Source organism: Lepidochelys kempii, chromosome 24, assembly GCF_965140285.1.
Source record: "Lepidochelys kempii isolate rLepKem1 chromosome 24, rLepKem1.hap1, whole genome shotgun sequence".
Taxonomy (NCBI): domain Eukaryota; kingdom Metazoa; phylum Chordata; order Testudines; family Cheloniidae; genus Lepidochelys; species Lepidochelys kempii.
In genome coordinates, this window is record NC_136403.1 from 15,176,423 (window position 1) to 15,201,439 (window position 25,017).

General features: G+C 60.5%; 2 protein-coding genes across 6 annotated transcripts; one reads left to right on the plus strand and one right to left on the minus strand.

Annotated features, from left to right (window-relative positions):
• Window positions 1–2,561: 2,561 nt before the first annotated feature.
• On the minus strand, window positions 2,562–8,118 carry CTU1 (cytosolic thiouridylase subunit 1). 2 transcript variants are annotated; one of them, XR_013634980.1, is made up of 4 exons: window positions 8,030–8,118; window positions 7,134–7,639; window positions 3,546–6,708; window positions 2,562–3,105 (listed from the first exon to the last, which is right to left on the minus strand). XR_013634980.1 is itself a non-coding variant. In XM_073322852.2 (3 exons), exons 2-3 carry the CDS (start codon window positions 7,627–7,629, stop codon window positions 6,077–6,079), a joined length of 1,128 nt encoding a protein of 375 aa, XP_073178953.2. In that variant the 5' UTR covers window positions 7,630–7,639; window positions 8,030–8,118; the 3' UTR covers window positions 2,562–6,076. The 2 variants fall into 2 exon arrangements, 1 of the variants encoding a protein (XP_073178953.2); XM_073322852.2 differs by having other exon boundaries at window positions 2,562–6,708.
• A 3,181-nt stretch (window positions 8,119–11,299) lies between these two features.
• LOC140902601 (beta-1,4-galactosyltransferase 3) lies at window positions 11,300–21,930 on the plus strand. 4 transcript variants are annotated; one of them, XM_073322849.2, is made up of 9 exons: window positions 11,310–11,388; window positions 15,263–15,358; window positions 16,425–16,513; window positions 17,991–18,342; window positions 18,692–18,927; window positions 19,546–19,733; window positions 20,293–20,415; window positions 20,764–20,868; window positions 21,336–21,930. In XM_073322849.2, the coding sequence occupies exons 4-9, from the start codon at window positions 18,069–18,071 to the stop codon at window positions 21,484–21,486; spliced, it is 1,077 nt and encodes a 358-aa protein (XP_073178950.1). In that variant the 5' UTR covers window positions 11,310–11,388; window positions 15,263–15,358; window positions 16,425–16,513; window positions 17,991–18,068; the 3' UTR covers window positions 21,487–21,930. The 4 variants fall into 4 exon arrangements, with proteins under 4 accessions (XP_073178948.1, XP_073178950.1, XP_073178951.1 ...); XM_073322850.2 differs by lacking the exon at window positions 11,310–11,388 and adding an exon at window positions 13,843–14,050; XM_073322847.2 differs by lacking the exon at window positions 15,263–15,358 and having other exon boundaries at window positions 11,300–11,388.
• The last annotated feature ends 3,087 nt before the right edge of the window (window positions 21,931–25,017 follow it).

Here is a 25,017-nt window from a genome sequence, read left to right on the forward strand (position 1 = left end):
GACACTAACCTGGGAGGAGAGGTAGATACAATGGAGGGTAGAGATAGGATACAGAGGACCCTAGACAAATTAGAGGATTCGGCCAAAAGAAATCTGATGAGTTTCAACAAGGACAAGTGCAGAGTCCTGCACTTAGGACAGAAGAATCCCATGCACCACTACAGACTAGGGACCGAATGGCTCGGCAGCAGTTCTGCAGAAAAGGACCTAGGGGTTACAGTGGACGAGAAGCTGGATATGAGTCAGCAGTGTGCCCTTGCTGCCAAGAAGGCCAATGGCATTTTGGGATGTATTAGTAGGAGCATTGCCAGCAGATCAAGGGAAGTGATTATTCCCCTCTATTCGGCACTGGTGAGGCCACATCTGGAGTACGGCGTCCAGTTTGGGGCCCCCAACTGGAGAGAGTCCAGCAGAGGGCATTGAAAATGATTAGGGGGCTGGGGCACATGACTTATGAGGAGAGGCTGAGGGAACTTGGGTTATTTAGTTTGCAGAAGAGAAGAGTGAGGGGGGATTCGATAGCAGCCTTCAACTACCTGAAGGGGGGTTCCAAAGAGGATGGAGCTCAGCTGTTCTCAGTGGTAGCTGATGAGAGGACAAGGAGTAATGGTCTCAAGTTGCAGTGCGGGAGGTCTAGGTTGGATATTAGGAAACACTATTTCACTAGGAGGGTGGTGAAGCCCTGGAATGGGTTCCCTAGGGAGGTGGTAGAATCTCCATCCTTAGAGGTTTTTAAGGTCAGGCTTGACAAAGCCCTGGCTGGGATGATTTATTTGGGGTTGGTCCTGCTTTGAGCAGGGGGTTGGACTAGATGATCTCCTGAGGTCTCTTCCAATCCTAATCTTCTATGATTCTCCCATGATTGCTCTAATTATTTGGACACTGAAAGTTCCCAGAAGCAGGTAAAGCCAAACCTTACACTGGAGTCTCATTTTAATTAAGTGGCATGTTTTGTTTGCGTTTCTTTTATCCCTTCTACAATATACACTGCACCTGTCCTGGGATAATGCACATTCCTCCCACAGTTTAACTCCTATAACATTAGCCATAGCAATTTTTACATATGGTGTAACTGTTTCTTTTGTGCTTACAGAGTTTTCATGTACCCTTATCAAAGTGACAGTCTGATTACTCAGAGCCACCTTAAGGCTCAGTGTTTTTAATGTTGCCTTTTTTATTTTGTGCACCTCACCCTTGCTGTTACTCCAGAGGGGCACAGCCTTTTTTAAAAAAAATTATTATTTTACTACAGCTTTTATTTGCTATTTTGTTACCACAAAACAAATCTAGAATTTCTTCCCATTCTTCTGGTTTTGACTGCCCTGCTGCAGCCATGACTTTGGTCTTTGAGAAGAAGTTATAAAGCATTGAGGTAACTTAAGGGTTAAATGCTAAATACCAAAGCCAGACAACTCTAGTTACCTGTGTCTGGCAAAAAGTGTTTCTCAGTTTTGCAATTCTGAATGAAAGATTCAAATGGATTTTAGTGGTATTATTTAAAAACAAAAGAAAACCAATTCATCTTAAACCTACAAAACAAGAGTTTTACAAACCAGGAGTGTTGGTTTAGGTCCTAAACACTCCACATATTTACACAATATATTTATACTCACTCACAGATACATACATACTGTTTTCCTTAACATCCTTTACACTGCTTTAATTTTTACACAGCTGTACATAGATTACATTTGTATATATTTGGGGGCAATTAAGTTCCAATAGAAACCCTTGAAATTCTTTTAGTGAATTTGACTAAATTGTTCATAGTCACATGATTTAAATCAGATTGTCTCTTTGCCTGGATTATTTACAGACATTTCTTTGGAAAAGGGCCCACTTTCCCTTCAGAATGGCTGCAAAGAAACCAAGAATTCTCTTTCTAACACTTTTTTAAAAAAAATTTTTTTTACAACGTTCAACTGCTTAATTCTCTCCAGCCTCTGCAGAGTGAACTTCTCACTCTCTTTCCTTAAATCACTTATTTTCCAAAATGACACCTTCATCAACTCAGATTTCACTATTCCAAGTATTGTCCAGGGATGTGAATTCCCCATGCCTGTACTTACTGCTTCCCTTACTCATGACACTATGCCGCTCAGGGCTCCCACCCTGTTTTCCAATCTCTTTATTTGTTGCTTGCCTGCTTGTCCGGGCCCGTTCCTGCTTTCCTCGCTGAACTGTTCCTTCCATGGACACAGACTGTAATCAATTCTTATTTGATGAATGCTTGTTTTCTTAAATTGTTTTGCTTATTTTGTTTTTTTATTAAGTCTCTTAGGGAGTTACCCCATGCTGGTTTTGATCACAGCTATCTTGTCCCCGTTGGTAGGTGCCTGTCTTACTTTTAGAGTCGTCTATCTGCCCTCTTCTGACATTTCAATAGGGTCGTGTTGTAATTTTCTGGTGCCCTTGCGTCTGCCGCGGTTCCTCCCTAGAACATCTGGTTTGGTGATGGCCTTCCCACTTATCTTCTAACACACACATTCCTTATTCGCACTCAAAACAGGATGGATTTACACAGAGCATTTGAATGGGAACATCAAATTGCAATGCAGGAGAACAATCGTGGCATTCTTTTATTTTAAAATGCTAAACCTACAACAAAATGGTGACCCTAAAGGTCTGTCACGGCCTTAAAATCAGCTTCGGACACAGATGCTGGCTGATGCAGCTCTACCAATGGCCCATTCGGCCCATTCCTTTCTGCTATTCAAAAAGGGTGGTTGGCAGAATATAATCCAATCATACACCAACACATTTAATACATGCTACATTATTATTCTTTATTCTAAATTATATAAAATACAAACATTAAATCCTACTGCTACGTGGGGCTCTGTGCAGACTCAGGCAGCATTGCTGATTTCAAGGGAATCTTGATGCCTAAAGTGACTTGCTCCAGCCCGTGCAGGACGTCTGTCGTGCAGCAGAGAATTGCTCGAGTTTCCAAGTCCTAGAGCCGTGCCCGAAAACCACTGGGCTATCCTTCCCCTCTAGCTGGTGTTTTCAATCTGTGGCTCTCCAAGCGCATCAATCTGCCCCTATTAGAGAAGGGGACACTGAGTCCCAGAAAGGGCCTCAGCCAGCAGGCAGGAATAGCACCTGAAATGAAAATGTCAGAATAATTCATTTAGACACCCCACCCCACACCTCCCCACCGAACATTTTGGTTTTGACGAAATGGCCATTTCCAACAGCCAAGAGAACCTACCTCAGGGTTTTCCGCCTCCAGCCCCAATCTGGCAGTTGAGCTAGAGCGGAGCTCAGAGGTACAGTAGTTTTCCTGACCTTTGCTAGGATTAAATTCAGGGTCTATTATCTGAAACCGAGACAAGGTAGGGGTGGGGAGGGGGGCCTATAGGACCATGGTGAGCTCCAGTGCAGAAAAGACTTGAGACACTCCGGCCTAGAGAATCAGATGGAAAATACTGTCCTAAAAGGCGGCTGGTGTTTTAAACCCATTCTAGAGCAAGGGTCCCCCTTTGAAAATATGATTACACCCCCCCAGCAAGACGTGACAGGAAATCACTGGACATACTCACAGGAGCAGTAAATGACGCATGTCGGCGTTATCCCTGCAATCAATGGCGCTGAATCCCCTAGTGGCTTCCCTATCCTGCGCAGGCTGGAGATCAGCTCCCTCACCCAGCATAGGGCTGCCAACTCTGACTGAAGCTATTCTGGAAAAAAATTTTACCCAACGTGACGTAATGTCATTTTCTTAAAATATCCTACTTATAATTCCCAGATCGCTTTCAATGGTTACGGGGAGATGAATGTCAATTCCAGGAGACCCCAGGCCAATCCTGGAGGGTTGGCAACCCCAACCCAGCCATATCTGTCTGGGCACTGGTTGCGCACTCCACCCCCGGTGCCTACCTGGTCTCTGGACCTGGGCTGGTAGGAGCCTGCACTGGCTTCAGTTCTGTCCCCGTCTCTCTCTGGCCCGGTGTAGCCAATTATTTTAGTTTATTGTTCATTTATTGTGTGATGTTCTGACTAGCTAACATGTTATGGCCTATATAATCATTGTATGCTAAACAGTTACATTGTAGGATTATAGAAGTCTAAGACGGATCAGCATGTAGAGGGAATAATCATGTATTAAGTATCTGAGTAAGTAGGGTCGAAACGCAAGGCCTGCAGGCTGAGGCCTGCAAAATTTTAGCTTCGCTATTTTAGGCCTTGGAGTTAAGAAATGCAGATATAAGTAAGTACGTGAAGAAAAACCCGATGCCCTAAGATGATGGGGAAAAGAAGGGTCAAGGGGTAATGAGAAAAATTAACTGGAAGATGAATTTTAAATCCTAAAAATGCTGCAAAGGCATATCTGTTTCCAGCACGTGCCTTCGCCACAGGATACAGGCTGTGTGTCAATGCGAATGAGAATGAAGAGAGCCTACGCGACCTAAAGAAATCAGGCTCCCTTAAGTTTGTAGGGGACAGATAAGGGAAAAGAGGGGTGACACTTTCTTGTCCATGCGCAGAAGGTTGCTGTAGGCAGAATCACATTATAAAACCAGGATGCCCAGAGCAGGAAAATTGAGCTTGCTATGGGAATCTCCAGCAGAAACCATCTCTCTCATCAAACCGTGAGACCCATCAGACCGAAGACTATTGGAGAGGACGAGAATGTAACAATATTTGTAACTTGTGCACAGGTCTGTCTAGAATTGCGATCGGCTTGGGTAATAACTTTAACAAAGCCTATAAAACAGACTAGACCTTGTACTTGCGAATGCCTGCGTGGTCTCTACCCTTGGGGTCTTTGTGTTCCGAGAGACTCTACAGCGAAAGCAAGTCGCCGAGGTGACGTTCCTTCTGTTGAGCTTGAAACCGTCCCTGCTAGATCTAAACGCACAGGGGTGCGATACATTACAAAATTCACGTGAAATGAAATAAAAGGCTACACTGGCGTGCAAACTGTCCTCCTCCGTCCCTACTTCGTGCTTCTTGCTGCTGAGTTGTAATAAAAGTGAAACCTTGTCCTCTCCTAGATGCCAACCTTGCTGCTGCTCGCGGCAGCACTGCCTTCAGAGCTGGGTGGCCAGAAAGCTGTACCCACCCCCTCACCAGTTCCCCTTTTCCCCTGGCAGCATCCTTCAAATATGGTACCCCTAGGTCTCACAACCCCCCTATAATAGCCTTGCCACCCCCTTCTGGGGTTGGGAATTCCTGTTCTACAGAAGAGATGGAAATTGCATCCCCGCTATAGAATGGGAACGGCAGAAAAAGGTTCCGACCCACCATTCAGTTCTACAGGATGGACTGACTAAAAATCATTTCTGTCAAAATCTTCTCATCACCTCTGACCCTTGTGGTTTGAACCAGGCTATCGGTGAGCTGCCAAAACCTTGGGGCTGTGTAAATCAGTCCACACATGCTGTAGGTTTCCCCTGCCCCAAGACTTTCAGGAAAAATTGACCCAGCCTAAATCAGACTGAAAAGTCCAAACTCTCTAATCTTTACATGAGAAAAACTTTTTCTTCAGTGCCAGTCCCTCAAGCAGTTTCCTCTCAATCGTTTTGAAATATCTTATCTCAAGTTTGGACCTTTGCCCCCTTGACGTGTGAATTTTCTTAAGTGCCCGTCCGGCTTTTGTTAGAGGATTGCCAAAGATTACAGATGCTGTTTACCCCGTGATTTCTTCTTCAGCAAACAGTTTTATTCTCAGCTCTTTCACATGTCCTCGTAATCTCCTGGTACAGGAGAGAACCATGCGCCACTTGTTCACACTGAGCACTTCTCATCCACAGTTCTCCAAGCAGTTTACAAAATATAAGCTGCATTATCTCAATTCTGCGGGGGGGGGGGAGGGGGGAATGAGTCACAGCAAGGTAAAAGTGACTTACCTAGTCACACAGTGACTTGGAAATAGAACCCAGGAGTCCTGGCTCCCAGCCCCACTTCTCTAACCATGAGACCCCACTCCCCTCCCAGAGCCAGGGAGAGAACCCAGGAGTCCTGGCTCCCAGCCCCCCTGTTCTATCCTATTGGATCCCACTCCACCCCGCCCCGGAGCAGGGCTGTGGACAGGAGCACGGCTGTTCTCAGTGGCACACCCCACACCACTTCAGAAGTTCAGGTCCCGTGGGCCCCTCAGCTCCCGTCTGCCCCACGGCTCCTTGTCTGTCCCCAGCTCCCCCTGAGGCTCCTGCTCCTCCGGCGGCTCCCCCTCGGCCGGGGCCCCCAGGTGCCTGAGCTCCTCCTGGGTGAGGGGCTGCCCGTCCCGCAGCTTGTCCCGCAGACGCCGATGCTTGCCGATACCCAGCTTGGGCAGGCCGCGGTCGAGCCCCTCCAGCAGGACGCAGGCCTTGCACAGGGTCTGGCTGGCCACATAGCCGCAGCGCTGGCAGGTGCCGCGGGACGGCATGCGGAGGTCGGAGCGCAGCAAGAGCCGTTCACCCGAGTGGCCCAGGTCAGCCACGGCGCTGGGCCGGACGGCTTCCAGATCCTTGAGCAGGGCGCGGGCGTAGCCGCGGTAGGCCTGGGGGGCGTAGACACACTCAGTGCTGAAGTAGTCCAGGCCCTGGAAGTAGGCGTAGAGGACGATCTCCTTCTCGTAGGCATGGCGCAGGGGCTTGCAGCGGGGCACGGCCCCCTCCCCCCCCGCCGGCCCCACTCCTGCCCCCCGGCGCAGCCGGCCCACGTCACCCCGCAGGAAGTTCATCAGCACCGTCTCGGCCACGTCGTCTGCATTGTGCCCTGCGGGGGGAGAGCGGAAGGGTCAGGCCGGAGCGGGCCCCGGGTCGGACCCTGCGGTGACTCCCCCGCCCAGTACAGAGTCCCCCAAAGCAGACCCCATAGCACCCCCTCCTCCAGCACAGAGTCCCTCCAGATAAGACCCAACAATGCCCCCTTCTCCCCAGCAAAGCCCCCTCCCCGCAATTCAGACCCTACAGCAATCCCTGCCTCCATCCCACAGGACCCCCCCCACACACACCCCCACACCCCCCTGGGGAGATGTTGTACATGCTGAGCAGCAATCCTCCAGCTGACACCCCACCCCCAGGGCAATCCTGGCCCCCGCTCTTTCACGCCAGATGCTCCCCATGGACTCTCCTGCCCCCGTGACCATCTTGCCCCTCCCAGCAGCAGGGCACCTGGTGGCTCCCCCCCCTCCCCCCGACCTGTGGCGATCTTGTCGGCGCCCATCAGCAGGGCGCCCCGGTCGAGGGCCTGGCGCCGGAAGACGCCGCAGAAGGTGCAGTTGTTGCGGGGGCCGAGGTGGCGGGCGATGCGGTCCATGCTCCAGCCGTAGAGCTGGCGGTAGGAGACCACGTGCAGGGGCAGGCCGGAGCGGCGGTGGTGTCGACGCACGGCGGCCAGGGAGGCATCGCGGTAGCCGGCGATGCCCTCGTCCACGGAGAGCAGCAGCAGGCGCAGGCCGTAGCCGTGGCGCTGGTCAAGGAGCTGCAGCAGGTGGGCCAGCACCGTGGAGTCCTTGCCGCCCGAGGCGCCAATGGCCACGGTCTCGCCGGGCCGGAAGAGCCGCCCGGCCACGATGGCCCGGTGCGTCTCCTCCTCGAAGGCCGCCAGGAAGCAGGCGCGGCACAGGGCGTGGCCCGTCTTGGGGCGCCGCAGGGCAGCCGGGCTGGCGCAGCAGGCAGAGCAGGTGGCCGGCATGGCAGGGGGGCTGGGATAGATGGAATGAGGGTTAGAGGGGGAGCCCCCCGGGCCAGCTCCCCAACTCACCCAGCCCCGCCCATCCAGCCCCCACCATCCGCCAACTCACCCAGCCCCCCACAACCATAAACAGCCTCCCGCCTCACTCAGCCCCCCACCATCCCCCTCCAAACCACCCCACCGCCCTCCGCCCAGCCCCCCAACCCCAGCCCCCCACCCAGCCCCTAGCACAGCCCCCCCCCCACCTGCAAACCTCCACCCACCCCTCAGGCCCCCACCCCCTCCCCGTAGCGCCCAGCCCCAAATCTCTCCCCACACCCCGCCCCCCCAAGTACCAGCCCCGATCTCCCCGCGGGGCGCACACGCAGAGCCGGGGGGGGGTCGGGGGGGTTTGACTCACCCGCTGTCGGAGCTGAAGCCTCTGCTCCTCCTGCACGGCCCTCTGGCCAACTCCCAGCATGCACCTGCCTACCGCTCCCAGCATGCACCTGGCCACAGACTGCATCTCCCGGCATGCACCTGCCTAATGCTCCCAGCATGCACCTGGCCACAGACTGCATCTCCCAGCATGCGCCTGCCTACAATTCCCAGCATGCACCTGGCCACAGACTGCATCTCCCGGCATGCACCTGCCTACCGCTCCCAGCATGCACCTGGCCACAGACTGCATCTCCCGGCATGCACCTGCCTACAATTCCCATCATGCACCTGCCCGAGACTGCACCTCCCAGCATGCGCCTGCCTACAATTCCCAGCATGCACCTGGCCACAGACTGCATCTCCCGGCATGCACCTGCCTACAATTCCCAGCATGCACCTGCCCGAGACTGCACCTCCCAGCGGCCGCCCGCAGAACAACAACCCCTCTCCCCATTGTTCCCTGCGCATCCCAGCCCTGCCCCCCCCCCCCGTCAGCCCTTCCTGCGCTCCCCCTGCTGCTGCCTGCCAGCCCCGGGCCATGCCCTGCAGCCCCGGCTTCTTCTGCCCTCCCAGTCCCTTGCCCCAGCACTGGGGACGAGATGGTGCCCAGGGGCAGCCTGGGACCTGCCGGGGGAGCCAGCCGCGGGGGGACCCGGCGGGGTGTCTGTCCTGCCCAGACCCCTCCCCATGGCAATCACTGCAGGCCCCAATGGCCCCGTTCAGTGCAATGGGGTGCCAGGCCACAGGCAGTGGGGCAGAGGACCCAGCAGGGGGCGCCATGCCGCAGGGAACAGGGCGGGGGTGTGCTCCGCAGGGGGTGCTGTGCTGCAGGGAGCAGGGCGGGGGGCTCAGCTGGGGTCGCCATGCTGCAGGGGGCTCAGTAGGGGTCAGTGCAGTGTTGCTGTGCAAATGTCAAACAGCTGCCCCTCCCCAGAGGTAGCTGCATTTCAGCACAGCACAATTCTAAGCACCCCATGCTGGGACATCGGGCTGGTCCTGACCCCCACGTCCCGCCCCACTGAGCCGTCCCTATATGCACAAACCGACCCTAAACTAAAGTGGCGTCTGGCCACATTCAAGCTCTGGAAGAAGCAGGCCTGGGTGGGAGATGCGGGGTGAATCTCTCGCCAACTATTTATAAGAAGCACATGTGGGACGGAGCTGTGTGTGGGAGGGGGGAGAAGAGAGTTTTCTGCGCCCTCCGGAGCTGTCTCTGGGTAGGAGCATGGGCCATGCAGGGCGGAGCTGGGATGTGGAGAGTTGCAGGGCAGGGTTTCACCTATCCAGGGAGGGGACAGAGCCACACGCCCGGCAGCATTCAGACACATGGCCTCAATTGGGACAGGATATTTCAGGGACAGGGACATGGAGACGTCGCCCAGATCAGAACAGACCCTGATCTATCCCTAGCCTGGACAGACGTGAGGGAAATGCAGCCAGCTCTGGTGCGGGGCAGCTGGGAAACAACCACATGGGGATGGCTCACTCAGCACTGAGGTGCAGCCAGCTCTGGGTGGGGTAGCAAGGGAACAGCCACACATAATGCCGCATGAGGAGGGCTTGCCCAGCGCTGAGATGCAGCCACCTCTGGGGTGGGGCAGCTGGGGAACAGCTGCATGGCAACGCTGCACAGTAATTAAGTACGGGAAGTGAAGAATATGTGAAACTCCCTGCAGCCCGGGGCTCCCTGCTGAGTCCCCAACCCGCTCCCTGCAGCATGGTGCCCCCTACTGAGCCCCCACCCTGCTTCCCGCAGCACAGTGCCCCCTCTGAGCCCCCACCCTGCTCTCTGCCACACAGCACCCCACCAGGACACTGGGGTTATTAGCACTTAGTGTAGGAGGGAGTGTCCCTATCCCTGGCCAGCTGGCATCATGTCCTGCTGCCTCGTGACTCCCGCTCCCTCCCCCCCCCCACCCCGACCTGTGGAGCTGGGGCCCAGCTGCTCCGCAGCTGTTTCCTGTTGTTCCTCCATCTCCCTGGCCCAGGGCCGGCTGGCCTCTCATTTCCACCCCTCATGGCCTCAAGCTGGGGGCCTGCGTGATGGGAATCAGGATGGGGGGCTCCCTGGTCAGCTCTGGCTGGGGGGGAGGGGGATGTAGCTGCTCTCCACAGCAGCCATGGGGTGAGATCAAGTCCAGATGCCATTTTGGAGGCAACTGCCATCAGGGGCCAGGAGAGAGATACCTGGCTACCACAGCCGGATGGGACCATCTAGTTGGACTCCCGGACCAAGGAACTGCCCCCCAAATCCTCCATCAAGCAGATCTCTTTGAGCAACACCCCGAGGGGATTTTAAACCCCACACTGCTAAAAATTCCCCTCTTATTACCCTGGATTCATCTAGCTTCAAATCCCAGCGGTTGGCGGGTGTTGCAGGTGCCCCTGGTGGCTCAAAGAGCCCGGTATTAAATATTCGTCCTCCATGTAGGTGTTCACGGACGGGGATCAGGTCCCCCCCCGTAACTTTCCCTTTGTTTGGCTCAATAGATGGAGCTGCTGGTGTCTCTAGCCCGAAGATAGGGTTTCCATCCCTGAAATCATTCCCCCTGGTTTCTTCTCTGACCCCCTCCCCAACTCATCAGCAATCGGGGACACCAGGTCTGGGCCCGGTTTGCCAGCCCAGTCACCCCAGGGCCAGATCCAGAGGGAAAATAACCTCTCTGCTCCCACTCATGTGTCCCCAGTTTGTGCAGCCCAGGAGAGCCTCAGCGTCACCCCGGGAGCATCGTGTGCAGCTGCTGAACCCCCACAGCCCCCCCCCCAATCTTTCTCAGCAGCGCTAGTTCCCAGGGTGAAGCCCCCCAGTCCATGGGTCTGGCGAACGCGCTTTGCTCCAACAAAGTGGGGATTTGCTGCAGCATTCTTTGCCAGGCCACTGCGTGCCTCAGTTTCCCCCACGTTTCGCACAGTTCCCCCGGGGTCGGGTGATGGGCGAGGAGAGAAAAAGGGGCAAGCTAGAGCTATGGGCCTGAGCAAGGGGTAAAAATCCAGACACCCTCCCCTCCCAGCTGCCCGCCCCCGCGTAGATAGTTGGTCTCGCCCCCTCCCCCGCTTTGGATGGTCTTCCCCGCTTCAGATGGCCCCTTTCCCCAGGTTGGTCTCTCCCGCCTCGCCCAGGTTGGTGTCTCCCCCTGTGGATGGTCTCTCCCCGCGCCCAGTTGGTCCATCCGAGCCCGGCCCATGTCTGACGCGACGGCCAAGCCCCGCCCCCTCTCCCGGCCAATGGGAGCCCAGATTCCCCGGTGACGCGGGGAGTCCAGCCCCCGTCGGGGCAGGGAGGAGCGGGAGCGCGCAGCGGGCGAGTGCCCGGCCCGGCCGTCTGGAGACAGAGAGGGGGTGAGAGCCGGGCCCCGCCCCGCCCCGCGCCCCACGGGGACCCCCTCCCCCTGCTCCCCCTTCCCCCCACGGGGACCCCCCTTCCCCTGCCCCCCCTTCCCCTGCCCCCCACGGGGACCCCCCTCTGCTGTGCACCCTGGGGTGCCCCCCACCACTGCTTCCCCCAGCCCCGCCCCCCACGGGGACCCCCCTTCCCCTGTGCACCCGGGGTACCCTCCGCCCCTGCTCCCCCCAGCCCGCCCTGCCCCACGGGGACCCCCCATCTCTACCCCCTGATCCCCCCTCCCATGTGCACCCCAGGGTACCCACCGCCCCTGCTCCCCCGGCCCCGTGCCTCATGGGTACCCCCCTCCCCTGTGCACCCTGGGGTACCCCCCGCCCTGTGCCCCACGGGGACGCCTCCTCTGCTGTGCACCCCGGGGTACCCTCCGCCCCTGCTCCCCCCGCCTGCCCCGCTCCCCACCGGGAGCCCCCCTCCCCTGTGCACCCTGGGATACCCCCCTGCCCTCCTCCCCCAGCCCGCCCTGCCCCCCACAGGGAGCCCCCTCCCCCATCTCCTCCGCCTCCTCCCCTGTGCACCCCAGGGTACCCCCCAAGGAGAGCCCCTTCCCCCCCTCTCCTCCCCCTGCTCCCCCCTCCCCTGTGCACCCTGGGGTACACTCTGTCACTGCTCCCCCCAGCTCTCCCTGCCTCCCATGGGGAGCCCCCCTCCCCTGTGCACCCTGGGGTACCCCCCGCTCCCCCCAGCCCGCCCCGTGCCCCATGGGGAGCCCCCTCCCCTGTGCACCCTGGGGTGCAGCCCGCCCCTGCTCCACCCAGCCCATCCCACGGGGAGCCCCCTCCCCCTGTCTCCTCCCCCTACTCCCCCCTCCCCTGTGCACCCCTGGGGCACCCTCCATCCCTGCTCCTCCCACCCCGCCCCGTGCCCCATGGGGAACCCCCTTCTCCTGTGCATCCCCAGGTACCCCCCACCCCTGCTCCCCCTAGCCCGCCCCTCCCCCCATGGGGAGCCCCCCTCCCCTGTGCACCCTGGGGTACCCCGCCCCTGCTCCCCCCAGCCTGCCCCGCCCCCTCATCTTCTCCCCCTGCTGCTCCCTTCCCTGGGCACCCCTGGGGTACTCCCCCTCCTGCCCCCTATGGGGAGCGCCCATCACTGCATCCTCCCCTGTGCATCCCAGAGCATCCCCGCACCGCCCATCTCCTCCCCCTGCTGATCCCTCCCCTGTGCACCCCGGGGTACCCCTGCTCCCTACGGCCTGCCCCCCATGGGGAGCCCCCTCCCCTGTGCATGCCCAGGGTACCTCCCACCCCTGTTCCCCCCCCGCCTGTCCCCCATGGGCAGCACCTGCTCTCCCTACTCCCCCTCCTCTGTGCACCCCCAGAGTATGACCTGCCCCCCCCATGGGAATGCGCACCGTCTCCCCTGTGTACCCTCTGGGTACCCCCCACCCCTCCTGGCTACTATGGGGAGTGCCCCTCGCCTGTTCAGCCTTGGGGTATCTCCCGCCCCCTGCTCTTCCCAGCCCATCCCCCACATGGATCGTCCCCTCCCCTATGGGAGTATGGGGGGGGGCACGCTTACCCCCACCAGGGGAAGGGTGATGAGCTAGGGTGCTCCTCGAACCCCATGAGCGTAGCGTTCGGCTCTGCCCCATGGGGCTCCACGTGCCAGCCCTGCCCCCGTGCCTGTTGGAGGGGCCGGATCAGCCCTTTGGGCCCCTCTGGCTGGTCTCTTGCCCCCTCCCTGCCCCCCTGGGTCAGACTGCACGTCTAGGCGGTTTCTCACCCGCTCCGGGGCCCCTCCAGCCTGCTGCCCCTGTCCTCTCGGGCTGGGCAGAGAGCGCAGGTCCAGGAAGCATGGCGGTGTCTGGTGGGTGGCACTGGGGGTCTCCGGGTGGCAGGGGAGATGCTCGCCCAGCCCTTGGGGTGCTGAGCTACTAGATTTGCAGTCCTGGCACCCCTGCTTCTGACCCACTTGACCCCCACTCCCCTCTCAGAGCTAGGATGGAACCCAGAAGTCCTGGTTCCCAGTTCTCCTGCTTTAACCCACTAGATCCCACTCTCCTTCCAGAGCTGGGTCCATCTAGGTCCCAGTCCCACCCACCTAGCAGGAGGCAGTGCTGGCTGTTCCACTAGAAGCTGCCAAGCCCCTTGTTCTTTAGCAGCCTGTGGAACTCACTGCCACTGGAAATCCCTGAGGCCAGAAACGAAGTGACTCCAAATGGCCAGCGCCATGTGCACAGGGGGTTTTATTCCTTCCCGACCCAGTTTCATCCACAGACGCTGCTGGATGCCAGCAGCACGCAGTTCTGGCATCTCCCTCCCGGTGACTGCCAGGCCACGCAGGTCTCAGGAGCTCCTCAGGACTCCTGGGTTCTGTCCCCAGCTCTGGGAGGGGGAATGGGATCTAATGGCTAGGGCGGGGGCGGAGGGGAGTCAGGACGCCTGGGTTCTGTCCCTCTCGCTGGGAGGGGAGTGGGTCTGGTGGTTTAGAACGGGGACGGATGAAGCTTGAACTGTCTCAGCGTGCAGTGGGCTGGTTCTTCAGCTTGTTGGGTCGGTTCTTCAGCCTGCTGGGCCGAGATTTTTGCAGCGGAGCTTCCACTGGCCTCTGCTTTTTGCCAGCGCTTTCGGGGCGACGTCTCCCTCTGTGCACGGCGGGGTGAGGCCAGCGCTGCGCCTGGTGCTGGGGGGGGCGCTCGTTGACAGGGGTGGAGGAGAGACCCCGAGATGATCGCGGGGCAGGAGAAGAGGCCCGGTAGCGAGCCGTCGCAGCGAGGACGGAGCAGCGATGGTCAGGGTGTGGAGAGGAAATGGGAGGCACCATGGGGCCGAGTCGGGAGCTGGCGGGACCCCCGGTGTTGCCGCACCACTTCCCTTAATAAAGCTGCCAGAGAGCTCAGCGCTTTATGCAAGAGGGGAAGAAGAGTTATCCCTGCCTGATGGCTGGGGAAACTGAGGCAAGGAGCGGGGGAGTGGCTTGGCCTTGCTCACCCAGCTTCCCTCCCTCCCCCACATTCCGCCCCATGCCAGCACTGCCCCCCACACACTGGTCTGTCTCACCCTCCGAGCACTGGTTCTCCCTCCCCAGGGCTAGCTCAGCACTGTCGTGACCTCCCATCTCCAGCTGAGGATCCCGGGACTCCCCCCATGCACCCCGTGGGCACCCATTCGCCGGGCGGGTGCTGTGTCTGGGCGTGGACCTGGTTCTGTTTCCGAAAGGGCCTGTGTCACGCTGTTGGCTTGCGCCTAGCTCGATGCCCATCTTCCAGCTGGCTCTGTGCCCTCCTGGGTGCAATCCCCATGCGGCGCCCAGCTGCCCAGGTCCCGCTGGCTGTTAATGTGCCATTGTCTGGCTACAGAGCCTGCTGGCGGCTGGCTGGAGCAGAGTCGGTGGAGCAGAACCCATCCCTGCCCTGGGGATGGATCGGGGCCGGCGCACACTAGAGGGGAAAGGGCCCCATTCCACCCCCCTGAGCCAGCCAGTCCCCTGGCCTGGGGCCAGATTGGGGTCCAGGGGCTGGCCTGGCCGGGGTCCTGGCTGGCCTCGCTGTGCGGAATGGTGCCAAGGGCCATGTTGTTGTTGGCTCATCCCCCTGATGTCAGGTCTGCGCACGGCCAGCGCTTGTGTAAATGCCACATTAGTGCTGGTGCACGGGGGAGTCAGCTGAGCTACCTGGGGGTGCTCAAAGAGGTCACCCATGGGGCAAAATATGGGCTAGCGAGTTAGAAGTGGTGGGGCTGGGAGCCTGGACTCCTGGGTTCTTTTCCCGGCTTTGCAAGAGGAGTGGGGTCTAGTAGTTAGATCGTGGCGGCTGGGAACTAGGACTCCTGGGTTCTATCCCTGTCTCGCATGCCCATTCCTTCCCTGCAGACTTGCAGTCCTTCCTGGGGTGGAGCCGGCTCGGGAAGGGGGGTTGATGTGTCGGAGGGGAGAGACGTTGGCTTGTTTCACCTTGCGGCTTCGTTGGTATGTGGCTGAGGAGCCGGGCACAGCTGGTTCCGTACACAGACGGAGTTTGAGCAACCTTGGACTTCGATCCTTCCCTGTGTTTCTCCTCTGGGCACGTCACTGTCCCAAAACCGCAGCGTAGAACAAAGAGAGGCCGGGCTGCACCAGGACACGAAAACTTGCTGGTCCTGCCCTGGTGACGTAAATCCACCCGCAGCTCTGCGGGGTAAAGGGCTCTCCGCTTCCTGTCCGAGATTGCAGGTCACTGGGTTCCCCAGCTGCCCCACCCCAGAAGTGGCTGCATCTCAACACTGGGCGAGCCGTCCCCCTGTGACCTAGGTAACCCAGACAGGAACTGAAAGGTGCCAGATCTTGCTTTCTTCCTCTAGCAGCTGGCTGATGGCTGCTGGGGGGGTGGGGTCTGTGCACATGCCTCACTCTGTGAGGAAGGGGCGTCTGGCGGGCACCCTGTGATGGGGTTTGCTGCTTTCCAAGCCTCGGGGGCCTTTAAGACGGATGAGGAGTGACTGCCTGGCAACCCCTGGTTGTCTAAGCAACAGCACTCTGGCTTGCCCAGCAACTGGGGAGGGGAAGAGGGGGGGTGCTGAGTCCACCAGGCTCTGTGCCTGCCCCCTGGGGTCCAGGCCGGGTCTCTGGGGCCCTGGCATGTCCCATGCCCACCTTGGTGTGAGAGCCCGGGTGCCCTGGCATCTCACGGTATGCAGGGCTGGGGTCCAGGTCATGACATGGAGCTGGGGGTTCAAGTAGGGGGTGCCGTGCTGCAGGGAATGGGGCAGCTGTGGGGGCTCATTTTCTTTTCCCTTAGGAAGCCCAGTTTCCCCAACCCCTGCCCCATTTCCCCTTGGACGTTTTTCTCCTTAACAACCTGGCGCAGCGGTGCTGGGGCAGTGGCCAGGTGCTGCACTCTCCCCCAGAGGTGGCTGCCTTTCAGTGCTAGGTAAAGCGGTGGGATGGAAAAAGGGGGTGGATCTTTTGTCTCAGTCCCTAGTCCACTCCCCTGCCCACCTTCCCTGTTTTATCCTTCCTGCTTCCTCTCACGCTCTCCTCCTCTTCCTCCCCCTAGGCACACCAGGGAGCCTGGAGCCCCAAGCCAGCTGCAGGGAGTGAGAGCCGTCCCGGCGGAGCTGGCTGGGGGGCACTGCCCATCTCGAGGTAGGTACCCTGGATTTCTCTCCCTCGGGCTGGGGGACCCCAGGCTCTGGAGCAAACTTGGGGGTTGGGACACGGGGCCTTTGCCCTGTATGGGGTACTGGCTCTGTTCCAGCCCCATGGAGGTGGGGTTGGGGAGTCCCTGGACCCCTCCTGCCCTGGCGTGGGCAGAGTTTGGGCACCAGCATCAGTCCGGAATCCGGATCAGAGCAGCCAGGCCCTGGAATTTCAGAAGGCTGGTCAAGCCGGAGAAACCAGTTCCCAGACCTAGGGAGCGGGGGCAGGGGACACCATGGTGGGTGGGGGCTGGGAGCCAAGACACCTGGGTTCTATCCCTGGGTGAGGGGAGTGAGGTCAAGTGGGTAGAGCCGGGGAGGGCGGGGCTGGGAGCCAGGACGCCTGGGTTCCCTTGGTGTTGTTGGCCCTGTGGCTGGAATGATCCCCTCCCCCTAACAGCAGGAGGCCCAGGGACAAAGGGTTCCTGCGAAGTATGTGAAACATGCAGCCCCTGACACATGAAAGCGGCTGCCGCCCAGCTCCGTCAGGGCCTGGAGGCTGAGCTAGGTACAGCTGAGTCCCCGAGCACCCCACGGCCAGGACCCAACCGGGCCAGCCTCAGTGCTAACCAGCGCATCCCCGTCCCAGAGCAGGGGATAGAACCCAGGAGTCCTGCCTTCCAGCCCCCCCCCCCCCCACCCCACTCCACTCCACTCCCAGAGCTGGGATAGAACCCAGGAGTCCCGGCTGGCTCCCAGCTGTCTGGCCGGGAGTGGCAGGGAACCTGTGAGGAGGGGGCGGGGGGCGGGGGCCAGATCTGTTCCTGGAGACACTTGTTGTGCCAGGGGCTGGCTGGCTTTTGTCTTCCCTGATTTCCCAATTCCTGCCAAGCCTCCTGCAGCGGCTGGCTCACACCTCAGGCAGGTGAGGTTGTGAGAGAGAGTCCAGGACGCCTGGGTTCTTTGCCAGGCACTGGGAGGTGAGTGGAGGCTCAGGGGCTAGAGCAGGGGGGCCTGGGAGTCAGTCCTCTTGTGTTCTCTCCCCTGCTCTGGGAGGGAAGAGGGTCTAGGGGGCTAGAGCAGGGGGGCTGGGAGCCAGGACTCCTGGGTTCTCTCCCCTGCTCTGGGAGGGAAGAGGGTCTAGGGGGCTAGAGCAGGGGGGCTGGGAGCCAGGACTCCTGGGTTCTCTCCCCTGCTCTGGGAGGGAAGAGGGTCTAGGGGGCTAGAGCAGGGGGGCTGGGAGCCAGGACTCCTGGGTTCTCTCCCCTGCTCTGAGAGGGAAGAGGGTCTAGGGGGCTAGAGCAGGGGGGGCTGGGAGCCAGGACTCCTGGGTTCTCTCCCCTGCTCTGAGAGGGAAGAGGGTCTAGGGGGCTAGAGCAGGGGGGGGCTGGGAGCCAGGACTCCTGGGTTCTCTCCCCAACTCTTGGGGAGCAGTGGGGTTGGTTTACAGGTGGCACAGGGGCTCATGTACCTCCCCCCCCCAGGTCTGTCCCCAGGAGGGCGAGCCACAGCCGTCCTCTGCCCACCCGCCGGCCATGGCTAGATGATCCCGGCCCCGCGCCATGCTGCAGTCCCGCGGCCGGTACCTGCTGCTCCTGCTGGGGGTGCAGCTCGTGGTGATGGCTCTGCTCTACCATGAGGGCTACCGCCGGCGGGTCGCCTACTTCCTGGGCATCTTCTACAAAGGGGGGGCCCCAGCCGGGCCTGGGGGGCCGCGGGGCGCCGCCCACAACACCTCGCTGCCCGGCGATGTCTACGCCAACCTCAGCCTCATCGCCCGGCCCCCGCTGCATCCCGAGGAACTGCCCTACTGCCCTGAGACCTCCCCATTCCTAGGTAAGGGGCGCCCGGAGCCCTGGGTCCTAGCCCTGGCTTCGGGGGGGGGGTGCTGGGGTCAGGACAGCTGGGTTCTATCCCATCTGGGAGGGGAGTGGGGTTTAGTGGGTAGAGCGGGGGGGTTGGAGGCAGGACTCCTGGGTTCTCTCGCTGGCTCTGTCGGGGGAGTGGGGTCTAGTGGTGAGATCTGGGAGCCAAGGACTCCTGAGTTTTGTCCCTGGCTGTGGGAGTGGGGCAGAGATTTGGGGGCTCACACGGATTTGAAGCCTCTCTGTGGGTATGGGGGCGGCCCCCCCAGAGCTGTGAACCCCAAGTTTCCTGGGGCTCAGGCGTTTGTTCTGCCCTGCAGGGGGCCCGATCCGGGTGACCTTCCCCCCAGGGCTGACCCTGGAGGAGATTGTCCGCAAGAACCCCTATGTGAGGGCCGGGGGCAGGTACCAGCCCCCCGACTGCGACCCCCTGCACCGCACGGCCGTCATCATCCCCCACCGCAACCGGGAACAGCACCTGCGCTATCTTCTCTACTTCCTGCACCCCTTTCTCCAGCGCCAGCAGCTCGCCTACGGCATCTACATCATCCACCAGGTGCCCCGGACGCTGGGATCCGGGGGGGTCGGCTCTTTGGGGTTAGAGCGGGGCGGCTGGGAGCCAGGACTTCTGGGTTCTATCCCGGCCCTGGGAGAGGAGGGGGGTCTAGTGGTTAGAGCAGGGAGGCTGGGAGCCAGGACTCCTGGGTTCTATCCCAGCTTGGGGAGGGTAGTGGGGTATACAGCTTAGAGCAGGGGGGTTGGCAGCCAGGTCTCCAGGGTTTTATCTTGGCTTGGGGCAGGGAGAGGTTAGAGCAGGGGGGCTGGGAGCCAGGATTTCTGGGTTCTATCCCGGCTGGGGGGTGGGGGGAGTAGTGGGGTATACAGCTTAGAGCAGGGGGGCTGGGAGCCAGGTCTCCAGGGTTCTATCCTGGCTTGGGGGCGGGGTAGTGGGGTATACAGGTTAGAGCAGGGGGGTCGGCAGCCCGGTCTCCAGAGTTTTATCCTGGCTTGGGGCGGGGGGGGGGGGGGGGGATTAGTGGGTTATACAGGTTAGAGCAGGGGGGTTGGCAGCCAGGACTTCTGGGTTCTATCCTGGCTCTCGGAGGAGGGTGCGGGCTAGTGGTTAGAGCAGGGGGGGTTGGCGGTAACCCTCCATTGTCGTCCCACCCACCAGGCAGGGAACTACACCTTTAACCGGGCCAAGCTGCTGAATGTGGGGTTCAAGGAGGCGATGAAAGATGAGGACTGGGACTGCATGTTCTTCCATGACGTTGACCTCATCCCCGAGGACGACCGCAACCTGTACACCTGTGACCGCTTCCCCAAGCACGCCTCCGTCGCCATGGACAAGTTCGGATACAAGTGGGTCCCCGCGCCCTCCTCCATGCTGGGCGAAGGGTGCCCAGATAACCAACCCGCCACGTCTTCACGCCGGGCGAGGGATCCCCTGGATAACCAGCCCCTGCACCCCACCCCAGAGGTGGCTGCCTCTCCATGCTGGGCGAGGGGTCCCTGAATAAGCACGCCCTGCCCCAGAGGTGGCTGCATCTCCATGGTGGGTGAGGGGTGCCCAGATAACCAGCCCGCCATGTCTTCAGGCCGGGCGAGGGGTGCCCTAGATAACCAGCCCCCGAGCCCCACCCCAGAGGGGCCGCATCTTGCCAGGCACGGGGTTCCCGTATAACCAGAGCTCGTGCTCCACTCCAGAGGTGGCCACTGTCTCCATGCTGAGCGAGGGGTACCTGGATAACCAGCCCCTGGTGTCCCGCCCCAGAGGGGCCACATGTCTGCGTCGGGGTCCCTTTATAACCAGCCCCCGTGCCCCAGGTGGGCTGCATCTCTGGCAAGTGTGATTGACCGCCTGGATTCCCCTCCCCGCCCCATCACTGCCCCTGCTGACGCTGCCCTCTCTTCCCGGTAGGTTGCCCTACAAGACCTACTTTGGGGGGGTGTCGGCTTTGACCCCGGAGCAGTACATGAAGATGAACGGTTTCCCCAACAACTACTGGGGCTGGGGGGGCGAAGATGATGACATCGCTGTGAGGTAGGGGGCGGGGCCGTGGGTGAGGGGGCGGGGCCGTGGGCAGCCTCACAGCCAGTCACCCCTTTGGGTTTTCCCACCCAGGGTGCGTGCGGTGGGGTGGGGTGAGGATTCTCATGTGACACCTGCTGGGCTAGCCCAGGGTTATGGGAGGGGGCCACGCAGTCTCTTCTACAGGTGGGGAAACCAAGGCACGTGAGCAGCACAGCCGGGGAGAGAACCCAGGAGTCCTGGCTCCCAGCCCCTCTGCCACGAGGCTGGATGGGCCTGCGGGTGTGATGGGCGGGGCGGATGACAGGATGCCAGGCTAGATGGGCCTGTGTTTTTTAACCCTGCCTCCCCTCCCCCCAGGGTGGCGCTGAGCGGGATGCTGATCTCCCGGCCCTCCATCCGGCATGGCCGCTACCGCATGATCAAACACGGCCATGACAAGGGCAACGAGCAGAACCCCAGGAGGTGATGGGGGGAGGGGAACGGTGGGGGGGGAGGGATCCCCTCAGTGGGAGAGGGGAGTGGTGTGAGGAGTTCAGGGGGATCCTGGCAGCGGGGGAGGGGAGCAGCGGGGGAGGGGAATGGGGCGGGGCTTGATGGGTGGTGGGGGGGATCCTGGCGGCGGGGGAGGGGAATGGAGCGGGGCTTGACGGGGGGGGGGGGGTCCTGGCCGCGGGGGGAGGGGAATGGGGCGGGGCTTGATGGGTGGGGGGGGTCCTGGCGGCGGGGGAGGGGAATGGGGCGGGGCTTGATGGGTGGGGGGGGGGTCCTGGCCGCGGGGGGAGGGGAATGGGGCGGGGCTTGGCGGGTGGCGGGGGGGCGGTCGCGCCGGGGGAGGAGATCCGGTGGGGAATTGGGCAGCATTCCGGCAGTGGGCAGGATGGGGGGGGGGTCCTTGTCCAGCTAACCCCCGCCCCCCCCCCCCCCCCCAGGTTTAACCTGCTGGCCAAGACGCGACGGACCTGGCGCCAGGACGGCATGAACACCCTGGAGTACCAGCTGCTGGCCAAGGAGCGCCTGCCCCTCTACACCAACATCACCGCTGCCATCGGCACCGAGAAGGGCCTGCGCCGCCCCACGTGACCTCTCCGCCCGCAGGGGGGCCGGGACTTGGGGGGCGTGGCTGGCCCCCATTCCCCCCGATCCACCCTGGACTGAGCAACCAAAGATGCCCAGCTGGAGGGGGTGGGGCCTTGGGCTGGAGCTGCTGGGGGGAGGGGGAGGGATTGGGCTCATGAGCTGAGGCAGGGGATGTGGGGTAGAGCGGGGCCCTGATTGGGGGCCCCCAAGCTGGTGGGGGCCCTGTCAGGGGATGGGGCCCCTGATGCCCCTGCTGTTGGGCGAGGGGGGAGGGAGTCAGGGCCTGACTCCCCCCAGAGCCATTCGCCAGGGCTGGTTTTTTATACAGATGTCTCTTGGGGGGGCGGGGTTTGTCTCTTGGGGGGCAGGGTTTGCTGTCCTGCCCACAGAGGGGGCTGCCCCCCTTTGCACAGACTTTCTTATTAAAGTGCAATTTATTTTACTGCAGCCGTGTTCCCTTCCCCCCAGCCTTGTTTGTTCTTGGGCGGGAGAGGGGGACATGGGCCATGGGCAGGGCCGGGCCACCTGGCTGCTGTGGGGGGCCACCGGCCACGGTGGGCCCATGGGGAAGGTGATGCATTGGCCTTGCCACAGGGCTGCCAGCACATGTGTCCCTCTGCTCTACCCCCAGGGGCTCCCCAGAAAGCCGGGCCCCCAGTGCCCAGCTCCCTCCTGCAGCAGGGGGTCCCTGGGTCTGGTCCCCATGCAGCAATGAGAGTTGCTGGAGACCCCCTCTCCCCTGGGCTGATAGGACGAGTGGGGCGGCGGGGGGGGGGGGGGGGTTGTGAGACTCTGGACCCCCTTCCCTTCCCCCACAGCCCCCATGCAGCGCACGGGGCCTGGAGTTACCTCCCCAAATGTAGAGGAGGCTCCTGGTCACGCAGCCATAGGTGTGGAGAGGGCTGTGGGGCTGGGACAGCTGGGGGCTGCGGGTGGGGATTGAGGGGAGCCCAGGGCTGGGTGGGGAGGGGCAGGGCTGGTGTAGCAGGGGCTTGCAGGTCAGGATTGAGGGGAGCCCAGGGCTGGGTTATCTAGGGGCTGTGGGTGGGGATTGGGAGGCACTGGCAGAGCCGGCGGGGGGAGAGGGGGGGCAGGAGATCTCAGGCCTGGGTTTTTCCAGAGGCTGCGGGTCCCCCAGTGTCACCACAACCCTAAACTGCAATTCTTTAGCAGGGCTTATTCCCTGCAGGAAGATCTGGGCCCCGGGGCCCATCACCCTGGTCTCCTGGCCTTGGGGGCAGCTCCAGAATCTCAGCCTTCAGTTAAAAAAAAATTCTGCTTCGAGCCCCCGCAAGTGGGGAGAAAAGCTGAAAACTGAATCTGCCGGGAGCTGCCGGCGTCTGCCGAGAGCCTGAGCCCAGTGCTGGGAGAGGGGGGAGCTGGCCCAGGTGTGAGCAACGCTGCCTGCGTCTGCCAAGAGCCTGAGCCTGGCGGCAGAGTTGGGCCAGGTCCCAGGGGCCCTGGTCCTGGGGGAGGAGGGGTGTCACGGGGTCCCATTCGCGTACTGCTGGGCCTGATCCTCAGCGAGCTCAGGAAGCCGAGACAGTTCCTGATCCTCCAGCCAGCTGCATTTCAGGGACGCCGCGTGTGGCCACCCCCTCTGGGCCCCTGGTGGCCTGCCCCTGGTTGCCATCAGAGTTTCTGCAGGCCCTGTGCCCCTTCCTGGCTGGGGGTGCCTAGGAATACCCCACCTGGTTGAAATGCGGGGGGGTGGTGTCCCCAGCTGGGCTCAGAGAAAGCTTCGTGGTGAGGCTGGCCAGGGCCCACGTGCAGCTTGTTCACCTATGGCAAGGGGGCAGAGGGTAGTGGCCAAACCGGCGATAAAGTCCAGGAGTCCTGGCTCCCATTTGCCTCCCCCAGCTCTGACCACTAGACCCTACTCCCCTCCCAGAACTCGGCTAGAACCCAGGAGTCCTGGCTCCCATCTACCTCCCCCAGCTCTGACCACTAGACCCCCCTCCCCTCCCAGAATCATAGAATCTCAGGGTTGGAAGGGACCTCAGGAGGTATCTAGTCCAACCCCCTGCTCAAAGCGGGACCGATCCCCAATTAAATCATCCCAGCCAGGGCTTTGTCAAGCCTGACCTTAAAAACTTCTAAGGAAGGAGATTCCCCCACCTCCCTAGGTAACGCATTCCAGTGTTTCACCATCCTCCTAGTGAAAAAGTTTTTCCTAATATCCAACCTAAACCTTCCCCACTGCAACTTGGGACCATTACTCCTTGTCCTGTCATCTGCTACCATTGAGAATAGTCTAGAGCCATCCTCTTTGGAACCCCCTTTCAGGTAGTTGAAAGCAGCTATCAAATCCCCCCTCATTCTTCTCTTCTGCAGGCTAAACAATCCCAGCTCCCTCAGCCTCTCCTCATAACTCATGTGTTCCAGACCCCTAATCGTTTTTGTTGCCCTTCTCTGGACTCTCTCCAATTTATGCACATCCTTCTTGTAGAACTCGGCTAGAACCCAGGAGTCCTGGCTCCCATCTGCCTCCCCCAGCTCTGACCACTAGACCCCACTCCCCTCCCAGAACTTGGCTAGAACCCAGGCAGGAGTCCTGGCTCCCGGCCCAGGGCTTTAGCCCTCCCTCTCGGCCTTGCCAGGTGCCTCATCATGTTCTCACCCCAAGGCAATGCCAAGCAGCCCAGCTGCTGGGTGAGGTCGCCTGGCCCCATGGCTGTTAAAGAGAAACATAACACAGCCTGGGAGGAGTCTCTTCAATTCTTTCGCTCTCCTGGCAGGGCAGGAGGGGGGCCTGTGCTCCACCCAGAGACGGCTGCGTGCCAACGGGGGACTAGCTGGGGAGTTCATCTGCTGCCTTTGGGGAAGGGGGATTTGAATGGCCCCACTTCGCTCACCCTACGAAGGGCTGGGTTTGGTCTGCGATCGGCGCTATCGCAGCCAACCACCAGGTGGCGCTGCTGTCCCCTGTCGCCTCCAGATCTTGAGTTCTCTTCAGGATGCCTGGGTTCTATCCCTGGCTTTGGAAAGGGAGGGGGTCTGGTGGGTTAGAGCAGAGGGGCTGGGAGCCAGGACTCCTGGGTTCTGTCCCCAGCTCTGGAAGGGGAGTGGGGTCTGGGGGGGTAGAGCAGGGAGCACTGGGGCCCCCGAGGGATCACGCATGCATTGTTGTTGGCCTCTGTGTGCCGTACCCATGCAGTTTTCTTTCCATGTTGCAGCCGGAGCACGTGGGCGTGCGTTTGCACCTGAGCTTTTGGGGCAGAGTGTGCGGTTCGGTGCATGCAGGGGGTGCATTTTTGCACGAATCCGTGTGCATACGTGTCACAGATCCACAGGAGAACTCTGCAGCGGGCCTGGATCTGGCGGGTCCAGTCGGACTCGCTGCCATAATAGTGGGGGTGGGTGAAATGTACTTTGTGGCAGGTGGGCAAATACCCCAGGCTGCCATGATTTGCAGGAACACACGAAAGCTCCGGTCAGTTTGGCAGAAAGAGAATCTCAGCAATGCCAAGCAAGTCTGTCTGTTAAAATGAAGGTTTTCGTACTTCAAGTTAAGCGAGGGATAGAAAGAGATTT